Source organism: Dipodomys merriami, unplaced genomic scaffold (genome assembly GCF_024711535.1).
Source record: "Dipodomys merriami isolate MVZ:Mamm:240054 unplaced genomic scaffold, mDipMer1.0.p SCAF_68, whole genome shotgun sequence".
Lineage (NCBI taxonomy): Eukaryota > Metazoa > Chordata > Mammalia > Rodentia > Heteromyidae > Dipodomys > Dipodomys merriami.
The window spans coordinates 2,897,168-2,918,726 of NW_027206268.1; the positions used below are offsets into that span (position 1 = coordinate 2,897,168).

Genomic DNA, 21,559 nt, shown 5'->3' on the forward strand with positions numbered 1-21,559 from the left:
TTAGAGAGTATAGCTTTTGAAAGTAGTCTGTTAGAATTGTTTGGATATCTTGGGTACATGTTGTAATGTTTCCCGTGGCATCCCTAATCCTATTAATATGGGTTTCCTCTCTTCTTTTTTTAATTAATCTAGCCAATGGGCGATCAATTTTGTTTATTTTTTCAAAGAACCAGCTTTTTGTTTGGTTTATTTTGGTTATGGTTTTCTGATTTTCTAATTGGTTAATCTCTGCTTTTAATTTGGTTATCTGGCTTCGTCTAGTAGCTTTAGGTCCCATTTTTTCTTGTTTTTCTAGCTGTTTTAATTGCAACATGAGATTATTTACTTGGTCTGTCTCCATTCTCTTGATGTGGGCACTGAGGGCAATAAATTTGCCCCTCAGGACTGCTTTTGCTGTGTCCCACAAGTTTCTTTGTGAGGTGTTTTCATTTTCATTGAGTTGTAGGAAATGCTTTATTTCTTCTCTGATCTCTTCTGTTATCCAGGCATTGTTAAGGAGTGTGCTGTTCAATTTCCATGTATTAGAGAAATTTCTGCGGTATGCTTTGTTATTGAGAGCTAGCTTGATTCCACTGTGGTCAGATAGGATACAGGGGATTATGTCGATCCCTTTGTATTTGCTTAAGTTCCTTGCATGAACTATGATATGGTCTATTTTGGAGAAAGTTCCGTGAGCTGCTGAGAAGAATGTGTACTGTGTTGTTTTAGGGTGAAATACTCGGTAGATGTCAGTTAATTCCGCTTGAAGTATGGCCTCTCTTAATTCGGTAGCTTCTTTGCCAATCCTCTGGTTGGTAGACCTGTCCTTTGGTGAGAGTGGTGTGTTAAAGTCTCCTAGTATTATCGTATTGGGATCTATTTTATTCTGTAAGTTTGAGAGCATTTGTTTGACATATCTGGGTGCACCAATATTTGGGGCATATAAGTTGATAATGGTTATATCCTCCTCTTGGATTGTTCCCTTTATTAATATGTAGTGTCCGTCCTTGTCTTTCTGTACTGATTTTAATGAGAAGTTTATTTTGTCAGATATCAGGATAGCTACACCTGCTTTCTTACTGGGGGCGTTTGATTGGTAGATCCTTTTCCACCCCTTCACTCTGAGTTTGTTTGTATGTTTGGCTGAGAGGTGGGTCTCCTGAAGGCAACAGATGGATGGGTCTTGTTTTCTGATCCAGTCCTCAGTTCGTTTTCTTTTAATTGGCGAATTCAGCCCATTTATATTAAGAGAAAGTATAGAGAGATGCATTGTTGTCCCTGCCATTCCGTTTTCCTAAGTTTTTCTTCTTTCCTTTCCTCCTGTGCTTGCTCAGTTAGACTTTGAGTAACGCCTGTTTGGGGCAGGCCCCAGTTCCTGGTTGCTTTCTTCAGGTTGTGTCCCCCCTCTTAGAATTCTTTGTAATGCTGGCTTAATGTTTATGTATTCATTTAGTTTTTCTTTGCTATTAAAAGTTTTCAGCTCTCCATCGAATGTGAATGCTAGCTTTGCCGGGTATATCAGTCTGGGTTGGCAGTTATTGGCTCTCAGGGCTCGTATGGTGCTTTCCCAGGCTTTTCTTGCATTCATTGTTTGTGTGGAGAGATCTGCAGTGATTCTTATTTTTTTCCCGTTGTAGTATAGCTCCTTCTTCATTTTTGCTGCATGCAGAATTGTTTCCTTATTATTCAGATCTATCATTTTTACTATAATGTGTCTAGAAGTGTTTCTCCTGGGGTCTTGCTTGTTGGGTGTTCGATAAGCTTTTGTGATGTAGTTAAGATGGTCGTTTTTGAGGTGGGGAAAATTTTCATTGATTATATTGTTAAATAGGTGTTGCATTCCCTTGCTCTGGAATTCCTCATCTTCGTCCACTCCAATTATGCGAAGGTTAAATTTTTTAGCATTATCTGCTTGCTCTTGAATATCCCTTTGGTTTAATTTGAGTGATTTTTCCATATCTGTCACTTTTTGGTCCAGTTGGTGTATTCTGTCTTCTGTATCTGACACTCTACCTTCCATTTCATTCACTCTGTTGACAGTGGCTTCTATTGTGGTTTGCATGGAGGAAATGGATCCCTTTATGGATTCAATGTTGGTTCTCAGAGTACTGATCTCACCTCTCAATGAGGTATGCATTACCTCTAATTTGGCGTTTATCTCACTTCTTACTGAGGTTTGTGCAGCTTCTATTTTTGCATGCATCTCTTGTTTGATACCCTGTATCTCTTTGGATAGTTCATCCTTGTGCTCTTTCAATTTCTGATCAATTTCTCGAGTCATTGCCTCCAGCAACCCTTGGATGTAGCTTTTGTCTTCCATTCCTGCTTTGCTCCCACTGGGGCTCTCCCCTGCGTGGCTGCTGGCTTTTGAGGTGAGCTTGCTGTCCTGGGTGGTGGTAAACCTTGTGATTTTTCTCTGTGATTTTCGCATGGAGGTTCAGGAGACTGCTCTTCAATTTTGGTGTGTCTGTCTTTGCTTGGTTGCTGATTCTGTATTGGTAGAGAGAGTCTGTGCCTGATCTGGGTTCTGTTGGGAGTCTATTTCCAGCTGCTATTCTGACTTACTTAGGATTCTCAGCTCTCTGCTGTAGATTGCTGGCAGTTCCCGCCTTTGGAAGGGTTGAGCAGCCTAGACTGCTTGTGTTTGCTCCTACGGGTGCTCTTGTGAAGAACAGATGCTCTGGATGCACTCTCCCAAATACTGGAGTCTGCTATGGGCTCCTGATGTGTTTTTGTTTGTTTGTTTTGGGCTGGTTGTGGGCTTGAACTCTAGGTTTGGGTGCTGTCCCTCAGCTTTTCAGCTCAAGGCTGGCACCCTACCATTTGAGCCACAGCACCACTTCTAACCCTTTTTGCTTTTGTGATGCTGAGGAATCAGATCCAGGGCCTCATACATCCAAGACTATCACTCTATTGCTGACCCGCCTTAACAGTCTGAGCTCCTGCTTACTATCAGGTGCTGGCAGCCTGTGTTGCCCAATTCCCAGTCTAGGGTATATGGGTGGAGTTTTGGTGGGGTTTGGGCTTCTCTTGTCCTGGGCCTCCAGGTCTTTTGTTGTCACAGGCGTGCTTCCCGGGGAGTGTTGTTTCCTGGTTTTCTCCCCTCTGTTGAGGCGTATGCTCAGCTTTTTACTTCAATTGGGAGGAGTTGGTTGTGTTGTTCAGGCGCCGGATCCCCGGGTCTGGTTCCGGCCCCAGCATGGAGCGCGCTTGTTAGGCCTGTGCTGATGTGTATACCACCTAGGTTATGCAGCCTGGAGCGCACTCGTTAGGCCTGTGCTGATGTGTATCCCACCTAGGTTATACAGCCTGGGGGACACAGTTCAAATTTCTTCTACTGTTGGTAGTCTTGACCCAGGGGCGCTGTTCCTGGCTTGGGCATTTAAGCTCCCTTCCAGGGGTGCTCTTGCTCTAGCCTGGCCAGCTGAGTGTGCTCCACGGGCTGGTGGAGCTCTCAAACAGTTCCCAGTTTTAGTGGGTCCTGTGGTCTGGGTGTTGGGGTAGGGAGTCTAGGTCAGGGTCTGGGGATTCCCTCCAGCTCTGGTCTCCCTTGAGGGATACACTTCCCCTGTGGGGTACTCACCCTGGAGCTGGTTGTTTCTGTGTGGTGTAGGTCGTCAGTTGTTGTTGCAATCCGGGCTGGGTTGGGCGGTGATGGCTCTGTGTGATTCTTTTCTGTCTCTGCCTCTGTCGAAGCTGTCGGGTCAAAAGTGTCCACGCTCAGGCAGCTTCTTCGCGGTACCTCTGGGGCCCGAGCAGGGCCGGGTCGTTGCGATCGCGATCGGGCGGGCGGGTGGTCTGCCGACAGGTCCCTTTGTCGCGCTGCTGGCGCCGAGCGGCTTTGGCGGGATGGAGCCTCTCTGCTCGGGTGGAGAGTGAAGGGTGGGGGTGGGATCCTCGTGGAGACTCCCAGCTGGTAGGTTTCTCTGTTCCTGGCGATCTGCTGTTCTGCAAACCGGTACCTGGTGATCTGAAAGCGGCCCCCTGTGTCTCTGCTGTGTCTCTGGGGCTCCCGCAGCCCCCGGCGGGCCGGCTGGCCGGCGGCTTGGCGCACTGCCCCGCGGCCAGTAAAGGTTGGGGGAGGGGTCTTCGCTTTTCTCTGTTCTGAAATTCTTCTTTTCCTCTCTTTCTTTTTTTGTTATTCTCCGCCTCTTGTTTTTCTCTGAGTGTTCGTCTTTTTGTTGTTGTCGGTCTCTTGGGGAGATTAAGCGTTGGAACTCGAACTCTCTTTTTGGTTGGAGAGAGCTGTGGCGTTTCCCTACTGCCCCATCGCCATCTTGGTCCCATCCACATATATATTTATACTAAAGAAGATTTATGTAATGTATATAGATGAAATCTATATAATCATATATGAGATAATATATTTATATATGAAATCTACATAGTATATTCATGTTAGATTATAATCATATAAATACATGATTATATCATATAGTCATATATATACATATCTATGTATGAGATCTTATATATCATTTATATCCATATATGATCTCTTATATATGAGATCATTCATATATTACATATATGAGATCTTATATGTAATATGCAAGACATACATATTCATATATATACACACATGTATTTGATATATAATTGTGTATACAATTGTATTGGAACCACAAAGAGCTACAAAACAGAGTAATCCCCCAGGTGCCGCTGGTGGCTCATACCTGTCATCCTAGCTACCCAGGAGGCTGAGATCTGAGATTCCAGGTTTAGAGTCAGCCCGGGCAGGCAAGTCTGTGAGACTCTGATCTCCAATGAACCATCAGAAAACCGGAAGTGGTGCTGTGGCTCAAAGTGGTAGAGCACTAGCCTTGAGCAAAAAGAGCTCAGAGACAGCTCCCAAGCCCTGAGATCAAGCCCCATGACTGACAGGAGGTGGGGAGGGAGAGGAGAGAAGTCCATTTCACCTCTGCCATCTTGGTACTGGGGACTTGGGATACCCTGTCCATCAAGCCATTCCCACCTCCTCCTCCTACTCTACTAGATTGTTAATGGCAGTTGAGAATCTAAGGAGCTCAGCCATCCATCCTTCTGTGACCAGTGACTAATGTCTGTCCTCTAAGCCAGAGTCAGTCAGGAGATGGTAAAATGCCTGCCTTCTACTCCAGCTGAGTCCTAACCTACTTTACGCCAACCAGTGTGTTAAAAAAACCTTCTTGAAATCATTCCTTAAAAACCTAGTTTCAATTTGTTCCTTAAAAGTTCCATCTCTGGTGTAAGCCCGAATTAGTAACGAGAAATTCTGCTTTTCTTTCCTTTTTTCTCCTCTTTTCCAGCCCCTCAAGGCAGTTTGTGACTTCACATTGCTACTAAGAGAGAGAGGGGGGGAAAAAAAGAGTGTAATTGTGTGTGTAGATCCTTGCTCACACACACAGCCAACAGCTAGTGCCCGAAATACCTGCTGGCAGGTTGGATGGTTCGTGTTCAGTTTTTGAAAATGTTCTTCCTTCTGATTTTATATAGAATGGCTGAGGCACTTAACATTGCTGAACTACTTTTCTCTCTTCCTCATCGTGTTAAGGAGTGTAGGGGGAGAAGAAAGAGATGTTGGCAAGGCTGTGGCCCTATAGGGAAGAATTTCCTAGCTCTCTGGAAGGAGAGCAGTCATAGAACTTGGTTAGCTTATCTTCAGCTAACAGCCTTCTTTTTGAACATCTCCCCCAGCTTTTCCCTTCAACCCCCCCCACCCCACAACCTGTAGAGTTCATTTTCAATGTAGTGTCTAGTGAGGATCACTGCTGCATCTGTTCACCCTTTGTCCCTCCATTTCTGTGCCCCTCGCCCACTCTTCCCAAAGACAGATAAGCTTACAAACCAGACAAAAGGAAAAGAAACCAAAATTACAGCAACAAAGGGAAAAAAAACCTCTTGTTTTCATTTCCTGGAGTTCATTTTGATAAATATTATTTTGTATGATCTGATGCACATAGCTATTGTGCCCTTGTGATCCTCTCCTAAGAAGATCTTCCTTTGGCCTCACTGTAGGGAATGTCTAGAGACCTGTATAATTTATCATGTCCTGGTGAATTGTTTTTGTCTTTTACCATCCAGTGTGTTTACTTGTAGATTTCTAGACAGATTCTAGGTATCACAAATGAGGGAAACCATGCAACCTGAGTTTTGTTGGGTCTTAGCTTACTTTGCTTAATAAGATTTTTTTTCCAGGTCTTTCCATTTCCTTACGAATAGTACATTTGTCATTCTTTCTGATTGAGTGGCAATTTCTTTCTTTCCTTCTTCCTTTTTTTTTTTTTTTTTTTTTTTGGTCGGTCCTGGGGCCTGAACTCTGGGCCTGGGCTCTGTCCCTCAGCTCTTCAGCTCAAGGCGAGCACTCTACCACTTGAGCCACAGCGCCACTTCCAGCTTTTTCTGCTTATGGGTTGCTAAGGAATGGAACCCAGGGCCTCATGCATACAAGGCAAGCGCTCTACCACTGAGCCACCTTCCCAGCCCTGAGGGGCAATTTCTAAAGGCAGTAGATGACACAAGTTCTTGGTTCTGTTCATTATTAACAATGGCAGTATTTTCATTGCCTCCTTCCTTCTTTGCTTCTTTCTTTCCACTCACATCAATAGCGCCCCAACTGTGTGCGGGTCCAGCATTATTATGTGGTGGCCAAGCTGTGTTTCAGAGTTACTGAGTGACACAGAAATAAATTCCCATACCTCAGGGCTTCGGGGCTGTTGGTTAATCGCTCACAATTTGCTTGAGCGTCGAGTTGGCCAGCTCTCCAAGTTACCTGGACAGCAAGCCCTGTGCGACCCGTGCAGTCATAGTCCTGAGACCCTGGTCCCTGTGAAACAGCAATCCCCAACCCCTCCATGATGACAGGGCAGCTCACGTGGAGGATGCGTGGTGTCAAGGAAGGTTTCTCCACTGGGGTATTTATTCGCACAGGATATCAGATTGATGTGGCGCATTCCTCCTAACTACCCACTGAGGTGAACACCACGGATCAGTATTCCCGTTCTTCAGTGTGCTGACCACCTCGTTCCCAGGCAGGAGACGTAGACGCAGGGAGTCTGTCTGTGAAAGAGGACAGCACCCTTCCCGGAGACACCGCCCCCCCCCCCCCCCCGTGTTCCGACTTGGCCCAGCTGGGGTAGGAGGACCCTGGCTGGCCGTTCTGACGGAGCCAGTAATGTACCCGATTGCTCACACACTTCGTTCCATCATTTCCTCCCAGGAGCTAAAAGAATGAAAAGGAAAGTTTTCCCAGCAAGGGAAAGAAGAAAAAAAAAAAAAGAACACATATATTTTTTAAAAAATAACTGTTTCTCTTGACAGGCCTTTGCCATGCATTTCAGGGCGGCACTTTACAAGCAGATACTCAGCCGCTTCACGAGGAGGAGTAGAAGTTACCAAACCAAGGGAGAGCACAGAAATCACTCCCGAAAGCACACAGTGACGCCCCACAGATTAGTGTTTTGGTTTTGTTTTTTTTCTTTTCGAAGAGAGCTATGAAATGGCGTCACCAGAATTGTTTTGGTTTTTTTTTAAGCTCTTGGTTTTTGTTTTTCTTACTGACAAACAAAATGTTGAAATGCCATAGTGCCCTGGGAGGTGCATGGTTCACACTGGCTTGGAGACATGATCTTGCCATTTCTCCACCAAACGTGATGGCTGCCAGAGGCGGCATCTGCCCGTGACTCACGCGGTGAGCTGGTGGGGGTGGCAGAGAGGCCGGTTATGGCTGGGAAAGGGAGATCCTTGCGTCAGCGTTCCCTGTTGATTGAGGGTCTGGCCTCAGCCACCTGTTCTCTCTCTCTGCTCAGTACAGCTTTCTCTCTCTCTCTCCTCACTTCAATCTGCCTAAGATAAATGCCTTCCTAACATCTTTTTGTTGTTGTCCATCGCGGGGCTTGAACTCTGGGCCTGGGCGTTGTCCCTGAGCTCTTCAGCTCAAGGCGAGCGCTCTACCGCTTGAGCCACAGTGCCACTTCCGGTTTTCTGGTGGTTCATTGGAGATAAGAGTCTCACAGACTTTTCTGCCCCGGCTGGCTTTGAACCGTGATCCTCAGATCTCAGCCTCTTGGAGTAGCTAGGATGACAGGCGTGAGCCACCGGCGCCCGGCTCTTCCTAACTTCTTAGTCTGCTTTCTAGAGGAAGTACCAGAAACCAGTGCTTTTGTGGCAGGGTAGGAGCATGAATTCTGTCCGTCTCATCAAGAGGACTAAAAAAAAATAAAGTACCCAAGTAGACCCATAATTCCCTGGATTTTTTTCCTGCAAGGTAGGGGGAAGCATACCAGTGAAAAATGAGTTTTGACATTAATCAAGGTACGTTGCATTCCTAAACTGCTTTCAACCCAAACGGCAGCTCCTTTGTACAACTACTTAAAGATGATAATGAATAAAAACCAAAAAAAAAGAATTTTGATTCTGTGAAAAATGAAACTGATGCCTGTCCGTTCTTCAGCTAGGATGCAAATGAAAAAATAAAAACCAAACACATGTATTCTGAAGTTGTACTTTGGTGTCTTAAACTATTTCTTTTGGTTTTGTTGGTTTGGGTTTTTTTTTTTTTAATTTTATTTTATTTTATTTGAGAACATACTGTACAGAGGGGTTACAATTACATGGGCAGGATAATGCATACATTTCTTACCAAGCATTGCAGCCTCCTCCTTTGTTTACCCTTCACCTCCCTTCCCAGCCTCCTCCCTCCCCCCACCCAATTATACCCCCCTCCCCCCCCCCACACCGACATTGTAAAGTTGGTTTTGACATGACACTTTGTACTTCTCATTGTTGCAACAGGTCCACCTGAATCCTGAAACGACTTGTTTGTCCCCATCTCCTCCACATGTTATACTGACATCAAATATAGTGAAAGCAGGGGTTACACTGTGGGGGAGGGACATACAAAGCAACAAAGAAATAATCTTATAAATGCGTTAGAAACACATGCATGAAAGAAACGAAAAAATTAAAATACATATTTAAGGGTTCATTTTCCTAACATCACATTATCTGACCTTTTCCGCTTGACTCATACCTATACTAGATATTGCAAATAAGGGAAACCATGGGACCTATGCTTCTTTGGGCCTGGCTTACTTCACTTAATATAATTTCTTGGTTTGGGTTTTTTTTAATCCTGGTACTGGGACTTGAACTCAGGGCCTAGAATCTGTCCTTGAGCTTTTATTCATTGATTTTGCTCAAGGCTAGCATTCTACCATTTGAGCCACAGCTCCACTTCTGGTATTGTGGTAGTTCATTGGAGATTAAGGGTCTCAGACTTTCCTGCCCCCGAGCTGGGTTTGAACCTGAGATCCTCAGATCTCAGCCTTCTGAGTGGGATCACAGGTGTGAGCCACCAGAGTCCGGCTCTCCTACTTCTATGAACGGATGTAAAAAAAGAAATGATCATCTGGACGGGCGCCGGTGGCTCACGCCTGTCATCCTAGCTACTCTGGAGGCTGAGATCTGAGGACTGCTGTTCAGAGCCAGCCTAGACAAGGAAACATGCAAGAGACTCTGATCTCCAGTGAACCACTCAGAAAAACGGAAGTGGCGCTGTGGCTCAAGCGGTAGAGCACTCGCCTCGAGCAGAAGAGCTCAGGGACAGCGCCCAGGCCCAGAGTTCAAGCCCCATGACTGACCAGAAAGCAAAAGATGTTCTTAAGATTCCTCCACTCGTGACTCCAAGGGCCCTGAAGCCAGAGGATAACAGAGATGCCCTTGTTGCTGTTGCAGGAGAGTTTGGAGAGGTGTACAAGGGTCGCCTGAAGCTGCCCGGCAAGAGGGAGATCTACGTCGCCATCAAGACGCTGAAGGCCGGCTACTCGGAGAAACAGCGCCGGGACTTCCTGAGCGAGGCCAGCATCATGGGTCAGTTCGATCACCCCAACATCATCCGTCTAGAAGGTGTGGTCACCAAGAGCCGGCCGGTCATGATCATCACGGAGTTCATGGAGAATGGCGCCCTGGATTCCTTCCTCAGGGTGAGCCTATGTCTGCAAGGAGGACAATGAGGGACAGGGGCTTGGTGACATCCTGGGGGCGGGGGGGTGGAGGGGGGTAGAGCCAGCCTGCGGGCACGGCCCTTGGGTTTTGGAGACGTTGCTGCAAGGAGAGAGCAAAGCAGAGCTTGCAGACGCCTGGGCGGCAGGAGGGCCTCAGGAAACGCTTGCTGGATGAATCCAGCAAGAACGAGGTGGGAGGGGACAAACCCTGCGAGGCACCGGTGGCTCACGCCTGTCATCCTAGCGACTCAGGAGGCCAAGATCTGAGGATCGCGGTTCAAAGCCAGCCCGGGCAAGGAAAGTCCGTGAGACTCCGATCTCCAATGAACCACTCAGAAAACCGGAAGTGGCACTGTGTGGTTCAAGCGGTAGAGCGCTCTCCGTGAGCTGAAGAGCTGAGGGACAGCAGCCCAGGCCCCGAGTTCAAGCCCCACAGCCGACAAAACAAAAATGGGTTTCCCTTTGGTAGGAAATGCCCAGGGCAGCGTCACCCTAGAAAGTAGCTGGTAGGTAGAGAAGAGGATGGAGAGACTCATTACCCCAGTGTTCCTTCAAGAAAGAGGCACCTCTCCGGGGGTCCCTTGTTTCCATCTGGGATTCAGGACCCAAGGGGCAAGCTGGGCGCTGGCATTCAGCCATGAGCCAGCCCTCCCTCCCCACCCCCACCCCTACCCCCCCTCCGCCATGCACACTGGGAGCAAACCTCCAGGAGCAAGAAGCAGAGAAGGCTCAGCCAGGAAGGGGAGGGTGGAGAGAGCAGGGGCAGGGCCGGAGCAGAGGGGAAGTGAAGCATTTCTGACTGCTCACACCTCGGCGGCGGCAGGTAATCTATAAATCTAATTTCAGCCTCACTACCAAACCCTGGGAGCATAGCAACATTAATTGGTGTATCTGCTGCTTGGTAAAATTGAAAAGAAATAGGTCATCAGTTCAATCCCACCAGGTCCGTCGCGTGGGAAGGAGGATAATTTTAGGATCACCATCCAGAGAAGAAAGGGAAAGGGTTAGGCCTCTGTGTGTGCAACTGTTTCTTCTCCTTCACCTTCCTGGATGGAGGGGCTTTGGAGAGGCGACCACAGGTGTGTAGCCCGGGGGTCGGGACACCAGAGATTCTCTTGGCTTATCGGATAACACTTCCCCAAGGCTCCTCCACTCTCCCTTTCTCATGGTAAAATGTGGACTCCATCATCTAGGACCTTAAACACTGCTGTTCTTCAACCATAGACCCAAGGGATAGTCCCTTCTAATCCATGTTAGAAGAAAAAACAAACAAACAAACAGCCAGGCATTGGTGGCCCACGCCTGTCATCCTAGCCACTCAGGAAGCTGAGATCTGAGGATCATGGTTCAAGGCCAGCCAGGGCAAGGAAAGTCTGTGAGACTCTTTTCTCCAATGAACCACGCAGAAGACCAGAAGTGGCGCTGTGGCTCAAGTGGTAGAGCTGCTAGCCTTGAGCTGAAGAGCTGAGGGACAGCGCCCAGGCCCAGAGTTCAAACCCCACGACACACAGAAGAAAACAAAGAGCCACAGATGTGTAGGAGAGAAGGCCAGGCTCGTTCTGGCTGTAAGTCACCTCCCGGACCCCAAGCAAGTCCGTTAACTCGATTTTCCAATCTATAAACTAAAAGCAGTGAGTCGGATGAGCTGGGAAGTTTCCTCTTTGAGTCTGAAGAAAGAAAGGGGGGAAAAAAATCTATGATTCATTCTCTTCAAACAAATCAAATAAGGGTTTCATTTCCTGAAGTGGATTTGTCAATGAACGTTGAAATACCTAAATCCTTTCCTGTCTAATAGAAGGGCGGGCGAGTGACTTCAGAGCAGTTTCGGAAAAGCAATTTCAGCAGAGAGCCCTTCATGAGAGAAAGGAAGCTGAAATCACTCTACCCTGGGCCAGTATTTCTTCTGTCTACCATGGTGTTTTTTTTTTATTTTTTTATTTTCCCCCTCTCCAAACCAATGGGCTTGGTACGCAAGGCTCTTTTTCCAAAGTCACGGAGAGATCTGTTGGTGGTGGTAGTAGGTTTTGTCTTCGTTTATCTATTTAGGTTTTTTGCTTGCTTTGTTTGATGAGAGTGGCACCCGTGAAGGGCTGTGGCTCTTTTCCCTGCAGAACGTACGCCGGTCCGGCCTTCTTTCCTAGCCGGAGCCACACAGCCGCCATCACCAGTGGGTGGAGTTGGAGCCGGGCGCCATTCTGGGTTTAGGTCTCTGTGAGACCTCGAACCTACGCAGGGCGATCGAAGGCTGACCGCACCATTCCCCCCCACCGGCGGATGTGTGTGGAGGCCGAGATCAAGACCCGGCCACAAAGAAGGCATCCTAGACCTTAAAGTATGGAAGCTGAAGCAGATGTCCACAGTCATTTATCCAACACGTTCATGCGGTGTTTTTTAGTTCTTTCTTTTCTTTTTCTTTTTTCTTTTTTGTCGGTCGTGGGGCCTGAACTCTGGGCCTGGGCGCTGTCCCTCAGCTCTTCAGCTCAAGGCGAGCAGCTCTGCCACTGGAGCCACAGCGCCACTTCCGGTTTTCTGAACGGTTCATTGGAGAAAAGAATCTCACGGACTCTTCCTTGCCCGGGCTGGCCTTGAACCGCGATCCTCAGATCTCAGCCTCCCGAGTAGCTAGGATGACAGGCGTGAGCCACCGGCGCCTGGCTTCATGTGCTGTTTTAGAAATGCAGACCGGGTATATGACCTGAAAGAGTTTTGACTCAAGCAGAGGCAGACAGACACACAGACACACACACGCAGAGTTAAAACTGGTGATAGTGCCAAGGACAAGGCCGCTGTCTATAAGACCGAAGTGAGACTAGGGTACCGCAGTGATGAGGTGGTCTCTGTAGTCTTAAGATAGCACCCAGCCCCCCGGGGCGGGGGGTAAGAGGGGGAGTCTCCTGGACCTTTTGCTAAGGAACTTGGAGATTTTCCTTTAAGGCCATGAGAAGCTATTAGCCGGATGGAAGGCAGAGAGTGACATGGCCTGATTTATGTCTTTCAAAGATGGTTCTGGCTGCCATGGAGAGAATGGATTGCACAGGCCGGGAGGGGCGGGGGGGGGGGCATGGGAGGCTGGACCAGGTGATGGATGAAGGCGACTCAGTTGGCATGGTGCGGTGGCGGTGGAGAGGGAGAGGGGCGGACGGGCTTGGGAGGTAATTGGGAGATGAAATCGACAGGGCTTGGAGAGCAGAGAGCCCCGAGCTGTTGAGATAAGGGGCAGGGGGAGGGGGAGTGGGCCACGGTTCCTGGGCTCCCACGTAGCCATCATCCCAGCTCAGACCCTGTGTGTGTGTGTGTGTGTGTCTGCCCACAGCAAAACGACGGGCAGTTCACAGTAATCCAGCTGGTGGGCATGCTGAGGGGCATCGCCGCGGGCATGAAGTACCTGTCCGAAATGAACTACGTGCACCGGGACCTGGCCGCCAGGAACATTCTAGTCAACAGCAACCTGGTGTGCAAGGTGTCCGACTTCGGACTCTCCCGCTACCTCCAGGATGACACCTCGGATCCCACCTACACCAGCTCCCTGGTGAGTCCTTCTGGGGGGTGCATGGGTCTTCTCGGATGGCTGGATGTGGGTTGTCCTGGCCAAGAATCAGAAGGGCCTGTGTGGATTTCCGATGACCTGGAATTCCCCCAAACCAGAGATAATCTTTGTCAGGAGAGTAAGGGTCAGGACTGTTTGGCACTTCCAATCCTTGATTGGGGTTGAACACCCTAGAATCGCCGTCTCCTTCAAATTTCTCCTCTTCCTGGCTTCCGGACATCTTTCAGCACCAGCTATTTGTTGAGTTTTTTTTTTTTTTGTTTTTGTTTTTTTTTGTCGGTCGTGGGGCTTGAACTCTGGGCCTGGGCGCTGTCCCTCAGCTCTTCAGCTCAAGGCGAGCGCTCTACCACTTGAGCCACAGCGCCACTTCCAGTTTTCTGGTGGTCCCTTGGAGATAAGAGTCTCACGAGCTTTCCTTGCCCGGGCTGGCTCTGAACTGCGATCCTCAGAGCTCAGCCTCCTGAGTAGCTGGGATGACAGGCGTGAGCCACCGGCGCCCGGCTTGTTGAGTATGCTTAAATCAGAATTTCCGATCACCTGCACCCAACTACCTCCTTCCACACAGTGCCGTTTGGTGAACTTGGGCAAAGCCAAAAGACAGCCCCGGCTTTCCTCTCTCGTCTCCCCGCCCCCTCCTCGTCTTCTCCATCTTTGTCGTTGGCTCCAATTTAAGCAGAGACTGAAACCTAAACAGTCAGCCTTGGGTTTTCCCTTGCGCCTTCCCCATGTGTGCGCCTCAGAGACTCCTGTTCACTTGGACCGTCACAGCCGCCACCTAACAGCTAACTAGTTATTAATGAGTATCCGGTGTCATCTCCTCATTCCCAGTTCCAACAACATCCAAAGTTACTGGTCCTACTGTTTGCGAATGTACAGGATAAGGCTCAAACCAAGGATACCAGTGACTCACACCTGTAATCCAGGCTACCCAGCAGGCTGAGATCTGAAGATCGAGGTTTGAAACCAGCCAGGACAGAAAAGCATCTCTGAGACTCTTACCTCTAATTCATTACCAAAAAGCCAGAAGCGGAGCTGTGGCGCAGGTGACAGAGTTCTAGCCTTTGGAAGCAATGCGGCGTACATCAGTGCCAACTCACCCAAATCCTGGCCACAGCGCCACTTCCGGTGTTCTGGTGGTTCACTGGAGATGAGAGTCTCATGGACTTTCCCACCCGGGCTGGCTTTGAACCGCGATCCTCAGCTCTCAGCCTCCTGGGTCACTAGGATGACAGGCGTGAGCCACCGGCGCCCGGCTTGAGTTGTTATATTTTTACTCAGCATACACATATTTCCCTTTATCCCCACCGGGCATGGCTCTGCTTCTTGCCCTGATTTCATATGTCGGCAGTGCGGCGATGTACACACTCTGGCCTCTGGGACACTGACCCAAAGAACGCTGATACGTTGGAGGCGGCAGGATGGTCAGTGAGGCCCGCGCCGGCTGCGTGGGTGATGTCTGCCCGGGACGGCGGCCCAGACCCCGGCTCCCGTGGATTTTTTTTTTTTTAGCCCATCTCATACAGGCAGGGTTTGGGGTCACACAGAAAATTGGGGCTCTCCCTCCTGTCCAGCAGCCCTGGCGGCTTCTGCCCTGGACTCCTGCCTTTGCTTCCTCTACCCAGAGGGACAGGCGTTTCCGCTGCAGTTGTGGTGGTAAGCAGGCCGCACAGCCCGGCGGGGTCCACAGAACCACGCTGCCAAGGGGTAAAGCTCGCCGCCTTCAGTTTCCAGAAACTTCAGGGAATTTTTGTTCTCCTCCTCCTCTTCCTTCTCCTTTCCTCCTCTTCTTCCTCCTCCTCCTCTTCTTCCTCTTCCTTTTGTTCTTCTTCCTCCTTTTCCTCCTGTTCCTTTTCCACCTCTTCCTCCTCCTCCTTTTCCTTCTCTTTCTCTTCCTCCTCCTCCTCTTCTTCCTCCTCGTCCTCTTGTTCTTCTTCCTCCTCTTCCTCCTATTCCTTTTCCACCTCTTCCTACTCCTCCTTTTCCTTCTCTTTCTCTTCCTCCTCTTCCTCCTCCTCCTTTTCCTTCTCTTTCTCTTCCTCCTCCTCTTCTTCCTCTTCCTCCTCCTCTTGTTCCTCTTCCACCTCTTCCTCCTCCTCCTTTTTCTTCTCTTACTCTTCCTCCTTTTCCTCCTCCTGTTCTTCCTTTACTCATCTCTCTTCTCATCTTCTCTCCTTTACCCTCTCCTCTCTTCTCCCTTACCCTCCCTCCTCTCTCCTTTCTCTTCTCTTTTCTCTGTCCTCTCCCTCTCTACTCCCCCTCCCCTCCCTTTCTCTCCTCTCTCATCTTTCTCTTCTCTCCTCCTGTACTCCCCCCTTCCCTTCTCTCTCCTCCCTTACCCTCCCCTTCTTTTCTCTCCTCTCCTCCCTTACCCTTCTCCTCTCCTCTCCGCTCTATCTTCTCTTTCCTCCTCTCCCATGCCCTCTCCTCCCTTCCCCTCTCCTCCTCTCCCCTCCTTTCCCCTCCCCTTGCTTCGCCTCTCCCCTTCTCCCTCTCCTGTCCTCCCATTGCTCCCGCGAGAGCCCCCTGGTGGCAGGCACACCCCTCCACCCCCCAGCAGAACCTGGCAGCTTCATACCCTGAAGCGCAGGCCTGTAAGACAGGCCTGAAGATCCTTCTGCCTCCCCTTCATTCTCCTGCCGCACGCAGCTTCCCCCACATCGCCGTCTTCTGCTGTACCTGGTGTCGTTCCTGTAAGCGCTGGCCTCATTAATAGCGGCCCAAGGCCTCTCCCCTTTCCCGGGTGGGCCCTCATCCCTCGTCCTCCCCGCTCCCCCGCTCCTCTCCACCCCTGCTTCTTCTCCCCAGGTGTTCCTTCTCTGTTTGAATGTGCAATCTGCAGACCCCAGGAGCATCCCCCCCCCCGCCCTGCCACACACACCCCAACAGACTCCTGCAATCAGGAACAGATAAAACCCCTTCCTCTGTGCTTCCTTATGATTGCAATAAACTCCCGAACCCGGGCAAGCTCTGGGCTGCTCACATCACTGCCCCCCTAAGAGGGGCAGAGAAATGGGGGTGGCTGCTCGCCACTCATACAGGTGCATGGTGATTCACCCAGCTCACCTGTCTGACAGATAGATCCCTCAAATACACATTCAGACACACACACACTCTCTCTCTCTCTCTCTCTCTCTCTCTCTCTCTCTCTCTCTCTCTCTCACACACACACACACACACACACACACACACAGCTCCAAGTGTAGCACTGAGGAGAAAAAAAGTAGAGCTGGGATTTTTCCCCCCTTTTGTTATCGCTGAGATATTTGCCTGCTGTAGTACTCATTTTTTAGATCTTTTTTTTTTTCTTCTCCCATACTTAAAGACTTCTAAGTATTAAGGTGCAAAGAAAGCAGAAAAATTATCTCAGAGATCATTCTTCCTGTGAGCTTTTTAGGAAAAAGAGAGAAAGAGAGAGAGAGGAAAAAAAGAGTAAGTACCGTCTCCCATCTGTGCTTTTTCTGCACCTCTCTAAGAAGCTGCTACTTGCTGAGAGTCGTAGCTCATGCCTGGAATCCCAGCAGCTAGATTTCAGGCAGAAGCAGCACCAGTTCAAGGCCAGCTTGGGCTACAGAGGGAGGCCCAGGCTCTGTCTCTGTCTGTCTGTCTCTCTGTCTGTCTCAGTCTCTGTCTGTCTCAGTCTCTCTGTCTGTCTCTCTCTTACACACACACACACACACACACACGCACGCACGCACGCACGCACGCACGCACAACTATTGAGTAATCCTTCCTCGGCCTGCAGACATTGGGCCGGGCTGTGCCCTGCTTCCTTCAGAAAGAGAACATTTCACCAGCTTTCTGTCTAATGACCCCCAGATCTCACTCTCTCCCCCAGCCCTCCCTCACCTCAGGATGATTTTACATTTAAATCACACCGCCCCTCCCGGTAGGATCCATCCCAGGCCTCCCTCCCTCCCTCCAGGGGCTCGCATTCAAGGTATGATCTCCAGCTTCTCTTTCCATCTTAGCCGGCCTTGGGGAGCGAACCCCTCTCCTGGGTGGATGGGGAAACGGAGAGGAATGAAGATGAGCAAGGAAAAGATGGCGGGCAGGGGAGGAGACGCTCTCACTGCACGCAGCCAGCACGCAGCGGAGCTCTGGTCCCCTGGACATTCTCCGGCGTTAATTAAGCTGAAGGAAGAATCACACAAATGTCACTCCGCCCGGCGCTCTGCCACTCAAATGATCCTCCCTCATCCACGGGGGCTCCGGCCTCCTCCCCCCTCCCTCCTTTCTCCCTGGGTCACTGTCAGCGGATGAGCACGGAGGGACTGCAGGCCCGGACTGCAGGGCCCTTTTTGTTTTTGTTTTGCATTTCTTTTGCCAGTCCTAGGGACTGAACAGTTCAGGGCCTGGGCGCCGTCCCCGAGCTGCTTTTGCTCAAGGCCAGCGCTCTACCACGTGAGCCACAGCACCACTTCCAGCTTTTTCTGTGTCTGTGGTGCTGAGGAACTGAACCCAGGTTTTCATGTGGGCGAGGCAAGCGCTCTACCACTGAGCCACCTTCCCACGTGGTCGGGGTTCTCAGCCAGCGCCACCTCCCCTCTCTATCTCTCTCTGCGTTGGGGGAGTGGTTTGGACAGTGCAGTGTGTAAAGCCACGCCCTCATTTGCATATCTTCAGGTATGGGGGGGGGCCCTGGGTGCAGACCATGCCACACGTCCAGCGGTTTCTGCTGAGCACCTACCGTGTGCGGAGCACGGGAGAGAACGCAGCACAGCTCCGGAGAGCCAGACGTTCCCTATCTGGACTCTCAGAGAGGAAGCCTTGGGCTGGGCCCCGAGCGTGGAACAGAAGTCACGAGAGGACAGGCCCAGAGCCAGACCCAGACTCCCCACGGGTCCCGCGATCCCAGACGCTCATGGGAGAGGAGGTAGGGACCAGACCTGACCTTCCTTGAGCGAGATCCGTCCATGAGGCAATACATCAATGAGCCAGTCAATCGGAGAGCATCGACTTCCTAGCAGAGAGGTAAAGACCTTTCTGCTGGGGCGGGAAATGGAGCTTCCCATTTCACAGGCCACTTGGGCAGGAGTGTGCGGATATCATTTACTATGGCATATGTCTCACCCCACACACACACCCGCCGCGATTGGATGCTGCATCAATCAATAGCGTGGAATCAGAAGCTCGAGGAAGAGGGGCGGCATTTAGCTGAGTTGAGAGGAGGACAGATTCCCAGAATGGAACCCTGCACCCGAGCAGCTCTGAGTACCCGTTTACAGTCGGATGGGTAGATGGTGTGCAGACAAGGTTTGGGGGGGGGGTGGATCCGAGGCTCAGAGGCTGAGGATTCCGCAGAGGTGATCTGGTCAGCAGATTGTGTATTTGTCCTGCGAGGGCCAGGAGGGAGGGAGTTCAGGAATGGGTTTCCCTTGGAGAGGCTCTGTGACCAGTCCGGTTGTGTTTCTCTCAAAAGGATTCAGTGTGGACAGGGTCCTCAAACATGTTACTCCCCTCCCCATACACACACATCCACCCCCCCCCCCCCCCAGAATACGACCTTATTTGGGAATAGGGTCTTTGCAGATGTAATCAAACGAAGATGAGATCAGATTGGATTCGAGTGAGTCCTGAATCCAGTTGCTTGGATCCTTAGAAGAAGGGGGAAAAAATTTAGACAGGAAGAGAGAGAGAGAGAGAGAGAGAGACACACACACACATACACACACACACACCACACGCCCCCACCACCTGGAGGAGATGGCCATATGATGTCAGGGCATTGCAGGGAGGAGATGGCCATATGATGTCAGGGCATTGCAGGGAGGCATCTGGAAACCAAGCACTGGAAACGAGAGAAGCAAAGAAGGACTCTCCCCACCCCAATGCAGCAGATGCGCTTGACCAGAAAGTTTAGGGTGGCCAAAGCAACCTTCGGCCCCTTGTGGCTAGCAGAAGAACTCAGGCAAGACAGAAGCGTGAGTAATTATTAGCAAAAGAAACATGGCAGACAAAAAGAACACACGGATTAGGCATCCAGCAAGACAGAAGTTCAGCTTACCGCTGCCATCTCGGCCGCCTCTCTCCTTACAGAGCTGGGCTGTGGGTTAAAAAGTGCGAATCGGGTGGCTCTCTGATCGGTGCGTCTCCTGTAAGGCTGCGATGCCAAAGGGGTTGAGTCTCTCCGGTCCTCATTCTCTCATTCTTTTGCTCTTCCCGCCTCACTTCTTTGGTAACTCTCTGCTCCTTTTCCCACGTCAGGCAGGTCTTGGTTTATCAGCTTATCCCCCCAGTTGCTAGTTCTATGGGCCACACGCCCTGACTGGCTGCTCTTCTACTGACTTGTATGTTTAGACTAAGAACGATAGGGTAATAATTCCTGTGGTGCCTGCCGGGCGCCGGTGGCTCACGCCTGTCATCCTAGCTACTCAGGAGGCTGAGATCTGTGGATCATGGTGCAAAGTTGGCCTGGGTAGAACAAAAATTCATGCGACTCTTTATCGCTAATTAATCATACACACAACCCTCCCCCACCCACACACACACAAAATGCCAGAAGTGAGTCTGTGGCTCAAGTGTTAGGACACTTGCCCTGAGCAAAAGAAGCTCAGGGACAATGCCCTGGGCCCTGAGTTCAAAGCCCAGAACTGGTACAAAAATCATAATTATAATTCCTGTTGTTTTAAGCCCCGTGGTTTGTGAAACTGCATTAGATCAGCCCTATTAAGCCCAATAAGATCCTCAGCGACCATCCCTCCCCCAGCATAGGTGTGCAGTGAGTTAGTATGGAGATTATAAAGGATTAGGGATGAGAACCCACCAGGGATGGTCTCAGAGGTCCATGTGGAATTTATCCAGGACCAAAGGGGGACCCTCAAGCATCTCCCAGAGGCTGAGATTTAAGAGACCAAACTCCACTCCTCGGTTGTTGAGTTCCCTGGCCGAAAGGCGTTCAGAGAGCTACAACCCCGTTCTGGTAAATGACTGCTCAACATGGCGTCTTTGCAGACCCGTGCAGTTCTGTCAGAGGGCCCAATGGGGCATAGGAAATGTTGAGACAGAGGGCGGGATTTCCTCCTGAGCACCTGACCTGGGGAGGGCAGGAAGGGGTGGCTGGGAGCCCTTCTCACTACACAGCCCCATCCGCAGGAAAAGCCAGCAGCTCTAGCAAATCTCTGTAAGGTAAAGTGTTTACACAGTGAAAAGGAAGCTAGAACCTTCTATCCACCCACCGATCGGAGAGCACAGAGGCAAAGAGAGTTTTATTTTTTTCCTAACAGACCCCATATTGCTCAAAAGAAAACCCAGCCTTATCTAAGGCTGAACGTATTCCTCTTCCTCTGGGGAAACTGAAGTTAAAAAAAAATAAAAAAAATCTGAGCTACACTCCCATGCAATACAGTCTTGAAGTCGCAGAGGTAAAAGAAAGAGCCAGTCAGGGTGGAAGCTGCAAGACCAGGATTGCCGATCAAAGGGCTGCCGAGCTCAACCGCAGATACCCCCAGCTGCAGGGGGAATAAGCAAGGGAGGATTTTAGAGGTGAAGACTTCATTTTAATCCTCCCACAAAAGGCACTGAAAGTAAAATACCCTTTCCTCAGAAAAGCCAGAGTAAGAAACAGGAAATAAGATTCTCAGCGCCAGAGAGCCATGTAGACGTCTACTAAATACTGCTCGCTTAGGGAAGAAGACGTGCCATCTGGGTGTTTGAGAAAAAGGATAAAAATATTTTTGTTTTTTTTTTCAAAAAAGGGTCTAAAGAGACAAGTTCAAAGCCACGGATTCCTTCAGAGTCAAAGACCCTCCCTTCACCTCCAGGCCAGCTCTCTGCTTTGTGGGAGTTGGAAGGGATGTTTTTTTAAATATATTTTTTTTTCTCTTCTTTTTCCTTGATCAGCAATGATGATCTTTTCAAAGCACCTGGTCAGATCACTTAATCACCCTTGAATCCAGGCTGCTGAAGAGAAAGGAGGAGGGAGGGGTGAGTTCACTGTCCTGACCCAGGGGTTTCTATTGAAATACAAAACCACTGCTCACCTAGGGCCGGGGGAGCTGGCCCCAACAACTCCACCTCTTGACTCCAACCCACGAAGGAAGTGCGTTCCTTT

At 49.8% G+C, this 21,559-nt stretch overlaps 1 protein-coding gene across 2 annotated transcripts in view; it reads left to right on the forward strand.

Moving 5' to 3' along the window:
• Positions 1 to 21,559, forward strand: part of Ephb1 (EPH receptor B1) — a 337,284-nt gene that overhangs the window by 290,485 nt on the left and 25,240 nt on the right. For both annotated transcript variants that reach the window (XM_070005466.1, XM_070005465.1), the window contains 2 exons: positions 9,694 to 9,941; positions 13,276 to 13,491. In XM_070005466.1, the coding sequence (XP_069861567.1) occupies positions 9,694 to 9,941; positions 13,276 to 13,491 (464 nt within the window). The remainder of the gene's footprint in view (positions 1 to 9,693; positions 9,942 to 13,275; positions 13,492 to 21,559) is intronic.